Raw genomic sequence first — 11,385 nt, forward strand, 5'->3', positions numbered from 1 at the left:
CAGTACAAACAATAGCTGAAATAGGAGAAGTTCAAGCACATTCAAAATATGCGAATTTTACGGGATTCGCAGCTAATCTGACCATTAGTTAGTATAGTGGTAATTAGCGTAATCCTATAACCGAAAACAAAAGGTTTTAAATAGCTCTTCCACCCCAATCATTCGTCTGAACAATTCCTTGCCTAGAGACCGAGAACTACATCCGTGTTTAGCTGTGTGTTTTATTGTTTGTGATAATTGATGGTATACGTAATTAACCTACAAAATGTTATGTTGCCGGCATGCCAGTAGTTTGTACTTTTCTCAGTCGCAGGCTCAGGCCTTGGAATGTGGCCACAGTCCCTTTGCCTGGGGATGTCACCTATGACCTATTGGCATACGGCTTTGACCAGCTAGACTATGACGCCACATAAGAACGTTTATCTGAGCAGTAAACTGATGAAATACCTGGCCGCTGGTAGCCTCGACTCGTTATGCTAACCATACACAATCATACAGGCAGTGTAACCGCGGAATGCTGACTGAATTGTACCAGTAATCATGATTACATTTTACCTCTCTTCCTTTGTCGAGAAAAAAGACACATTCAGGTGACTTGTTTTTTGACGTTATAAACAATCCATTGCTTAATGCAAAACACATTCCTATAACGTTCACTGAGGGGATGAACAGCATCAAGTGTTGACTAGCAGTTGTGGTTTAATCTAAGGCATGGGAGTCACAGAATGGAACTGGCCTGGTTTGAATAAGCTTGAGACCTAGAAATTTTAAAGCAGGAATATGTAATAGGGGAGCATTGCTAGCTTTTACAGGAATATTGCCACTGTTGCCACTCAGTTATTGAATGGTGGACCGTCGAGGCCATCAATATAGGGATAGATTGATTAGATAAGAAGATAACTGGCTAGCAATTGGAAATTTCAAGAGGATTTTGATTGACAGTTTTGTCCATGGGTAGGCGATGTGACGGGTTTGCTCAGTGAGGCTCAAGAATTTGCCGTTAACGGTTAAAATGTCTGGAGTTGCCCGGAGCGCCCGCCTAGTCATCGCGGTGGGGTGAAGTATCCGCAAGGGGGCGCTTCTCGCCCGACTTCCGGCAGTGTGTATCCATCTGTCTCGTCCCAAACAAGATTGGGCAACATGGTTCGCAGAACGGACCCAGCGCGGCGGGTGACGGGCGGACTTTGCAAGACTAGCCCTCCGCAGGCTAAACCTGAGGCCGCCTCCAGACCCTCCCGAGATCCCCGAGACTCTGACTCGGCCATGGAGTCTTCTGAGAGTGACGACGAGGGCGGGATGGACGAACTGGTGGCGATGGCAAGTCGGAGCATGCGGGCCAAGATGGCGGAGTCAGCCTCAGCCACGAGTTCGGCCGCCGCTGCCGAGGCGGGAACGTCGGCAGCCGCATCTGCCGCCTCGTTCATGATCGACAAGCGGCCCTCGGCTGAAGAGGAGGAGCAGACCGAAGTCATCGTACCCGATTTGTCGGGCCCGAAGCCTGGAAAGTCTTCGTGGCGCAAGAAACAGTGAGCAAACTTCTAGAATCAGATCTCTCGCAGCTTCCTTCTAGCTGAGGTCTCAAAGTGTGAAAGACATGTCCGTGTGAAATACCCAACGCCCCATGAATTAATTTGTAGCTTTTCTTCAGTTTCTTTCACTTACATGATTATGGACTTTTGAAGTCAACAGTATTTACATTGTTTTAGCTTACTCGTACAAAATTACGGTCTCTTTTTATTGGGCCATGGGGCACAGACGGTCCAGGTGCTTTTCGACGGGGGTACCTCATGATGTGACCTTGGCCAATCAGGAGCCAGTAAACGGTTTGACGTCATGGAATAAGCCTGCCTTATCCAATGAAAAGTTGCCATCAAATGACCACACGTTTCGTACGGATTATTTATCCAATGAGGTTGCTTTAATAGCTAATTAATTCTGTAGGGTATGTAACATGGCTTGTCCTTCTTGCAGTAGGCCAAGCATGATATACTGTGCCTCAATAAGGTAAGTACAAGTACAACTGGGCATGGTAACAGTTAGGGGGTTGGTAACAACAGGCCTCTTGCTCATGTAAAATTCTTGATTTCCAACTGTGGAACTGAAAAAAAGACTGTCTGATAGGGTCCCTTGGGTATCCAGAAAGATTGTTTAGGGTGTGGATGGCCAGAATTTTGCCCTATCTTTATCTTTATCATACACTGACAAAAATGTTGCCAGTTTAGTGTCATAGTGTCATCAACATTGGGTGATGGAAGGGCCAGTGAAAAGATTTTGGTGGAGGAAATGATGTGGTAATCATGATCCATAACACGGTGGTTGTGGTTTTATAATGTACACTCAGAAAGCTCAATGCAATGTCACATTAACTCTTACAAGTTATACCTTATATTTACAGCTTACACTTTCGCAATTACTTGAATTTCAGAAGGGTGGGGATCTCGCAGGTAACATGTAGATTCATATGCTGTATAGTACTATGCATGATGACCTGCTTGGGGTTATGCCCAACTTGATAGTGGCTTGAGCTAGTTGGGGAACTGCTATTATCAGTGGACTCAGCCAACTGCAGTGGTGTAGTGTCGTGACATGCATGGCACTCAAGCAACCTGAAGACTTTATGGCTTCACTGCTTGGTCAGCTGGATATACAAACAACATAACATACATTTGGATTGTGGTGCTTACTGGGCAGTGTTTTAGTGGATCCCATTCTAGCAGTGATGTTTGATGTACAATGTATATTGTTGTAACTTTTTAAATTTTTGCATGAAGGACCACCATGAGGTAAGTCTACATATGCCCTGGTTTAATAAATGATGCACAACACAGTGGATTTGGTGCAGTAGGACACTCACACGTGCTTATGTTTTGGGAACTTGCTTCTTGTGTGTGTTGAAACGAGGATGTTATATTAATATATATGCAAGTCTAAACAGAATGGTGTAAAGAGTAGTTTTCCTAGCAACATGACATTTTCACGGTGAACTTGCACCCAAGTATTCCACCCAGGTATATTGGGTAATGAACTGTGTTGACCAAGGAGTCTGCCAGTGGGGATAATCTGGCAACAAAAAAGAAAGACATGCCAACATCATGATTATACAATATATAATGTACCTCCCTACATCTGCAAATGACGTACATGGGAGGATAGATCACATCTGCAAATGTTCATGATGTATACCCAAGAACAATACGTACATTTATGTCACTGGGATAAAACAAAGAAGGTTATAATTAGTAAAATCTACCCGGTATGTTGATTATTGGTATTCTTATCCCAGGTTGGTTGGTTGGATGAAAAAAAAGTGGTGATACCATATTATCCATGTCAGCAGTCACCATGTACACATTTGACGGAATCGTGTTTCACTAGGAAAAATATAGATTCAGCAGGAGAAGTTGCTTTAACTTATGTTAAGAATAGATATGACAATACGACAAAGAAAATTATAGTAAGTTTTCGATTATTTTGCTCTGAAGCATTCATAGCAACTGTCATGCTCTCATGATGAAAACATCATAACTCATACAATGCATTATATTTGGAGCAAGGCTGGGAATCTGAGGGCTGAGGTATAATTGTGAGTGAATTTGTGACCATAAGACTTTGCTTTTAAAATTTAAATCTTTTCTACTCTGAAAGCAACAATAAGAAGAAAAAAAATGAAAGCTGTTATTTCAAAGGTATAGGTCTAGTATAGAAAGCAAAGATTTTGACCAGGTCCTTGACTTTGCACCGCCCCTGTGTTAGGAAACCAAACAATACTTTGATAACAGATTATCAGCCAAAAACACCATGTTTATGTCAATATGTGTTACATTCTTGCCAAAGGGAGGTTATACTGGCCATACAATACATGGTGCATGGATTGCTTTGGAAGTGCAATACATATATAATGTTCTTTGGTAGGGGAAAATACATTTTGGTAGGGAGACCCTTTGCTACTGTAGCCTCCATTGATTTAACTACGGTGTAATGAGCATTTTGATTGTACCAGTAATAAATGAACTCTGACCCCTGATCAAATATATGTGACACATAACTGTTCAATTACGTATACCCAATTTTGTTGTTTTATTTTGGTTAGTAGTCTTCAGTTATGAATTTTATATCAGTTGACATGTTCCCCCCCCAGGATTCAGCTCTCGTCTGAACTTGACCCTGGCATTGATGTTGGGGAGACGTACCTGAACCTGGGCAGCCAACACCCGACAGCAGAAACAGACACCATGAAAAACATCCTGATGAAGGATAGGCAGGATGAAGAGGTAGTATGGGTATAGAGACTCTGATAGAATTGATTGATACCATGTCAGCTTGATTTACTACAAGCTGATACATAAAAATGATAACTTTTAATAACTTAAAATTTCAAGTCTAGAAACAACATGTGAAGCAGACAATAACCACAAAGGGGATTTAGTCTGTTTGCTTGCAAGATTTTTCTTCCAAAATTAAAAAATTTTTTTTTTAAAATACACAATGAAGAGAGCATGCAGAGGCCATAGTTTTGATTTATTTGTGGTCATTGTGACTTATACTACATAGCTGCAAAATTTCATACAGATATACAAATTTTCAAATTTTGGCCTGTCTGACCAAGCTACACGTGCATACAGACTTACATGAAGTAGGAATATTTCTACTGTCATGTATGTACATGAAATTTGTCTCGTGATTATGTTTCAGATAATGAAGTCATTTGCATACATAATGAGAGTGCAAAACTGGAGATTGAAAGCAGACCCTTTAATTTACCTTGGTCATGAGACTTAATACTTTGTAACTTATTCCATCTTGATTGATATCACCAAGAAGAGAAAATGGGAACATAGGTACTGCTAGAACAAAGAGAAACTTCCTAGTTTTCAACAAAAGAAGGAACAACTAATTGCCACAGTGTTTATCCAGTTGTTGTAACTGGATACAGCTGTGTGCTTTGGCAGGTGAGGGTGGTTAGGTGAGCTGGAACATGCAAAGGGCTGACGTGCAGTCAAATGATTGTCAACAACCCCCATGTTCTAAGGTCCCAAGACACTCTCCACACACCTTCATGTTTACATGTGTTGAAAGTGGAAGCAAGCATGACTGATCTTCACCTAAGATCTTTCATACATTGTCGGTGACTTAACCTATAGCTATTTTATGGTGACTGCATCATTGGTCACATTACAAACCAATAATTATTCTTGGTTCTCAAGAAGTTTGCAGGGAATAATGGTTGTGACACAATAAGGGAAAAAACAATTTTTTATTCTTGCGATAGACCCAAATGTACCACAGGAGCCACCAAGTCAACATTTTTGGCTAATGACATTCCAAACAGTTGCATGAATACATGGAAAAATTTATTTGTGGGTGGGTGGGTGGTGGGGGAGTTTAGGGATACATACATGTAACTGGAATAGCACACTTTTTTTTTCAAATCAGAAAAATGGAGTGGAGAACCAAGACATTGACTTCGTATGGCCTTGTTTAGAAAAAACGATTTTTGAGAATGAACAGGATGTTTCCACTTCACATACCTCGTATTCATGTTTGTCACGGGTATTTTTTGTTGCCAAAATCATCTTGATTCGTAGATGATTTTTCTAACATAACAATTGCATATTTTGAAATGCTTCATTCACCAATGCACAATCATGTTATTGCAGCTACATGTATATTATGTTTTGCTGCCTTGAGTTCCTTCCCTAGGTTCCCTGCAACCGATACATGGCCAAAGGGCATGACACATTCACTTCAAGGCTAACTGACACAGGACAATGGGCCCAGTGTTTACTGGTATTTTTCAAAAAATTTTACTTATTACCAATTAGTGAATCAGTAAAGTCAACAAAACAGGACTTATGATTTGACTTGAATTGCTTTTATGTAAACAATATCTTTATAGCACAGCTGTACATTTGCTACTACTTTCCAGACCACCAGAGAAAAAGTCCACAAAGAAAATTTAAAAAAAAGCAAAAAAAAGTCTAGATTATATTTCAGAGCAGTTCAAACAAGATTTATGACAAAATTTATACTATGGATCCCATCAATTTTACTGTTATTTTTGTTGTTGTCCTTTTGAAACTGCAGCACAACAGAAGTGACCTTTGACCAACTAGCTGTTGATCTTGTTTACTTCTGTTCTGCACCATACCAAATTCCAGTGTTCCAGAAGAACTGTATAAGATTAGTGATAAGATATTCCATGAGTGCAAGTAATGGTTGTCTGTGAAGGCAACTGTAGTCCATAATAGTGGCTGGATAGGACTGTCATTTGAGTTATGGTCCTGTATCAATTCTGGTTCAGTTCAAAATGTAGACAAGATTTTAGGTGATGGCAGGATGCTTGGCTGTGGGTGAGCCTTATGTCCCTTGGCAAACTGTTTTTATCAGACTAAGTTATACACGTCAGTTCACTGTGGTTTTGAATGTGGTTCTCTCTGTCTCAATAGGGTTGGCCAAATTAGCTCAGACACTTACAGGTTAATGACCCTTTGAAAATTTGATTGAATTTTGAGCATTAAGTCTCAAAAAAAGTATGCAGCTTTATTTTAATTAGAGCTTTTCAGCACTGACACTGTTCTTTTACACTATGGTGATGAGCAATGCTTCTACTTGTTTAGAGTAGGTGTAATACAGCATGGCCATGTAACACCTGTGTTAAATTTTGTAGGCGGGGTCAAATCCCATCATTATAGTCAAGTCATTAGGTCATGGTGCTGAGTATGCCACATTGTTTAGGTTGATAACAGAAATGGAAGATTGTGATGGATGTGTGCCCCACCCTGCCAGTAATGAGTGGACGGTTGCACGCAGGTTGCCCTGTGCTGAAAAGCCTAATCTAAAGGGTCGTTGGTGGGCAGATTCCTGTGTTTTATGCCCCGGGGGCACGCAGCAGTTGCACGTCTGCATACAAACAACCTTGTGGATGCTTCATGTCAGTGTGAACGGTACCAAACTGTCCACTGCTATTTGCTCATCTGTTCAACACATTTGCAGGATTTACAGCAAAACTCACCGTGAACCTGCATGATGTTGGAATCTTTAATAGGCCAAGTCTTCTGAAGTTTTTTTTTTTACTCCTACTGGAGATATTTTTATCAATGTGTTGTGTATTTTTATTACTTCGTTGCACAGATCCTGCTGGGTTGTATTGTAGTTTTTGTGTGGTTATGTTTTGATAAACATCAGAACTGTTCCAGTAAAGGAAGAAGTAGGGCAGTATTGCAGGCGAGACTGGTGAAATATGGGATAGGTCATATGTGTATTGATTAGTCTGTGCTGGAGTCTGTGCAACCTGGATGATTTGAATAAATTATAGTCAATTTTTTCAAAAATATGCATAGTCTGGAAGGCATTCTGTGTCAAGTATGTTCTTAAACCACATAACCATTATATATTTTTAACCAAATTTGTTCTAATTTTTGGGAAGGCTCTGGTACACAAATAGCCAAGCATAACCCTAATTACCTGCTGTCTGTTTTCATGACTTGTGCTTCTCTCAACCAGGCAAAAAAAGCTGCACATAAAACCTGGTAATAATAAGTCTCTTCTGTTAGCACTGACATTATTCACTTTGTGTCCCTAAAATATTGGCAATAACTATTGCAAGTGAATTTTAAAACACTGGTTTATTCTGTGTCAATACAACGTACACAGGGCTTGAAATATACATTGTACTGGGTGCACATGCACCTCAGTGCAGGTAAAATTGGATCTGTACAGGTATTTCTGATGTCTACCAGCACCTAAATTGTAGTGGTCCATATACAAATGTAGGTGCATGTGGATTTTTATTTGCTGCATTCACTGTTACCACCTATAAAGTATAAAAGAAATAATGGTTTTCTGAACAGTTTTCATTATGATCCATACTTCTTGAAGTCTGAGTGGTGTAGGTATAGATATTTGTCTGGTGCAGGTAATAATTTGCACTGTTACCACTACTAGTGCAGATATGCAGAAAACATGTATTTCAACATCCTTGAAGCTGCTAGATATATAACAATAACCTACATTCAATGTTGGCATTGGTAAACTTTCAATGTAAACTAGTTAAGTCTAGTGGCTAGACACAGACCAGCTAGACTAAACCTTTGTTTTAAGTTGAACCACATGCACTAATTTTAAACTACTGTGATCACTGAAGGAGAAAAGGATGTGTTGTAATTTGAGACTGGCAGGCTCCAGTCAACTGTACAGTTGTTCAACTGGTTTTCACTGATGATTTTTAGTGTTGAAGAAAGGTCACTGACCTATCCTCACCTTGTTTACTACAGTGTACCATCAGAAAAAAATAATTGGAAGAAAGCCAAATAGGATCTGATATTCCCATTGTTGTTCATACAAAAATCTGACTGAATAATGATTGAAAGTAAAACTTACAGAAGTATGCTGAAAATGTCTTGCTCAATAGTGATGTCTAAATTGTTCTCAGCAATTTTACATTCCATAGTTTGTGTCAAACCTGAAATTAAACAAGTTCCCTTCTCTATTATGCTAGTGATACATGAGTGATGACTTAGACACCCAGTTCAAGAATTCCCCAGATCTTGTGCTAAGATATAACTTAATTTGAATCTCGAGATGGTTAGAAAAAATTCAAAATACTTTACAGTTGGTCGTTGTAGGTCAAAGGTCATGGCCTTTTTTTAATGTTTTATCATGTTCATCATGTTTACATACTTCACCCCATTTAGAATGAGTTGAAACAAGGAGAAGGACAATAATTATGTATAAATGTGTTTGTATGTTTTTAATTTCAGAAATTCAGACAATTCTAACTACATTTTGTAAGAAATTGAGACAGTAATGAAACTTCATGAAAGAAGGCTTATTTTTTTTAATGTAAGGTTTAATTATCTTGTAGATAATGAAGAAGAGTGTGGTGACCCCAGACTTTGAGCAGAAGCACAGCGTACCTCCTTACAAGGAAACTGTCAAGCAGATGAAGAAGAAAAGAAAGGTATTACAGCATTGTCTTGAAATGACATGACCTGACTCTATGTACATGTTGAATTTGTAGATAAAATTTCATTTACACTCTAGTACCAATGAAATAAGATTTCCAAAAAAATGTGTCTTTTTACACTTAAATTTTATAAGCGACATGTAGGGGGTAAGGATGACCCTAGATGGTACATAAATTAGGGTAGTTCAATAATTTTTTCCCTTTCAGGAGGAACGTGAGGCAACAACAGGCAGGAAATGGTTTGATATGAAGGCTCCTGAACTGACAGCTGAAACTAAGAATGATCTGGATGTGCTGAAGATGCGCAAGGTTTTGGACCCCAAAAGATTCTACAAGAAAAATGACCGAGAAGCATACCCCAAGTACTTCCAGGTATGTCTTTTTGTAATACGAAATAATAGACAAAATTCAGGTAAGGTTTATAGATTTAAGATAATTCATGGAAGATAATGAAAAAAAATTAAGTGTATTTTTTCTCTACAATTTTATTAAAAAAAAGGAAAATGATGAGAATAAATGTGGCCACCTTGGGAAATTAATTTGGGTCTAAGTTATTTTAAAGAACAATTTATGAAAAAAAAATGAGCTGAAAATTTGTCATTATATATTGTATGAAAGATGATATTTATACATGTCCATATATATATAAGCCTCTATGGGCACGTTCATATACATGAATACTACTTGCACACTTAGATGGGCACAGTGGAGGACAGCCCGGCTGAGTTTTACCGCTCACGGGTACCAAAGAAGGACAGGAAGGCAACCATCGTGGACGAACTCCTGGCAGATGCTGAATTCAGAAAGTAGGTATTTTGAAAGCAGCAGAATAGCTGTCACTGGGCTCAGAATAGATTGGTATAAATGACCACTTTTTAGTCATAACAGAGTTGGATATGTACTCAATATACTAGGAGTGAGGCTAGCAGTTACCCCCCAGTACATGATACCCAAACACTGATAAGAGGCTAGCGTTAGGTGGGGAATACAGCAGAAAATTTCATGATCACCATGACAAAAGGCTTTCTTCTTGCTTTTGACCTCATATTTGGCATTAATTAGTGTACTTTGTTAATCCCCAAATTTCCCATTGATATCTGTCCTCAGCTCATAACGTATTGAAATTAATTTGCATAAAAATTTTGATTTGATGACCTGTCACCTCAGCTAAATATCTCCACCTAAGCTTTGACAGGCGTAAATAATTACCCTAAATTTATTCAGGCAGCCATGATGATGAGAGTGGTTGTACCTACCCAAGGGGACCCATTTCACCAGCACCCCCTATCGGCTGGAGTTTGAATTGCAGGCTAATATGCAAGTTCTAGGCACTACTCATGTGACAAAAATGTTGAGCCTATTAAATGCCAAAGACTTCATACTTGCATCAAATACACATGTACTTGATAGTAGCTTTGTAAATTTTGACCTGGATAAGGCCACGGCAAATCAATTTCTTGTTTCTCTAATTTTGCCAGAAATTAATGGAGGGGACAAAACAGAAATGAAGTAAAAATTCAATTTCCCTCTATCTCTCAAGGTACAACAAGAAGAAGTACTCGGATGTTCAGGAGAAGCTGAGGAAGAAGCGCCCATCCGGAGCAAGTAGACACATGAAGAGACTGAAGAAACAGAAGTGATGATGAGGAAATGCCTGCTGGTAACGTGGTTCTGGATGGTTTCAACCCATCCTGGGAAATGTTGCTCCCATTTGGGCCATTGTCATTTTTCTAAAAGATATGTAGCCACATTCCTTGGAAAGGAGAGGACTGAGAAGCTTATGACTGAACAAAGAAAATGTATATCTTCTTGTAAATATATAAAAGTTGTCCTTTTTGTAGTACAAATGTATGTCGGGTACCTGTGGTCACTTTGTGCAGTGATGGTCTCTGCTAATCTCTTGTCATTTGCATTATCCGAGAATAACTGAACCCTAACAAGAAAGGGTAGCACAGCTGCATTGTTCAGGGTAGCAGTGGGCATATATATTTGAAAAAAAGGAAGTATATACAATGTGTTAAGGTTTCTGTCAAACTTAGATATGAATGCAGATTATCAATGCAATTGATATTTTCTATACTATATACCTTTGGATGGATATTTATTCCTATCTTGCAATTGTTCAACCAGAAAATGAGAAGTGGACAGGCATGATGATTACGTACGTACATTGTAGTGCGTTGAGGTATGTTGTTGCAGATCTTTGTGAAGAGGTGTTTTTTGCCAGGTCAGAGTGGATTTAAGTGCATTGAGTATAAAATAGCTGTCAAGATGTACATAGCTATCCTTCAGACGCAATGAGTGCTCATGGCAGAAACTTCCTAAAACCATCCTAAATGTATCAATATTTCTGTTAGTGCCATCAGATTATTAAAGCATTTTATAACACATAAATTCTTTTCCAACTTAAGTATGTGTTG

General features: G+C 39.0%; 1 protein-coding gene across 1 annotated transcript; it reads left to right on the forward strand.

The window, feature by feature from the left end:
• Positions 1–1,076: 1,076 nt before the first annotated feature.
• LOC109466146 (deoxynucleotidyltransferase terminal-interacting protein 2-like) lies at positions 1,077–11,362 on the forward strand. The gene is made up of 6 exons (XM_019763797.1): positions 1,077–1,526; positions 4,139–4,271; positions 8,864–8,959; positions 9,173–9,337; positions 9,662–9,771; positions 10,506–11,362. Exons 1-6 carry the CDS (start codon positions 1,141–1,143, stop codon positions 10,603–10,605), a joined length of 990 nt encoding a protein of 329 aa, XP_019619356.1. The 5' UTR covers positions 1,077–1,140; the 3' UTR covers positions 10,606–11,362.
• Positions 11,363–11,385: the final 23 nt, after the last annotated feature.

The sequence above is a fragment of the Branchiostoma belcheri genome, unplaced genomic scaffold, assembly GCF_001625305.1.
Source record: "Branchiostoma belcheri isolate BF01 breed outbred unplaced genomic scaffold, Haploidv18h27 scaffold16, whole genome shotgun sequence".
In the NCBI taxonomy this organism is placed as follows: Eukaryota; Metazoa; Chordata; class Leptocardii; order Amphioxiformes; family Branchiostomatidae; genus Branchiostoma; species Branchiostoma belcheri.

Excerpts from the sequence above, each read along its gene's own strand:
- LOC109466146 (XM_019763797.1), top strand. The coding sequence starts at position 1,141 with ATGGTTCGCAGAACGGACCCAGCGCGGCGGGTGACGGGCGGACTTTGC. Across the intron at positions 4,272-8,863 it reads AGGATAGGCAGGATGAAGAG|ATAATGAAGAAGAGTGTGGT; the intron begins GTAGTATGGGTA and ends ATTATCTTGTAG. Across the intron at positions 9,772-10,505 it reads GCAGATGCTGAATTCAGAAA|GTACAACAAGAAGAAGTACT; the intron begins GTAGGTATTTTG and ends CTATCTCTCAAG.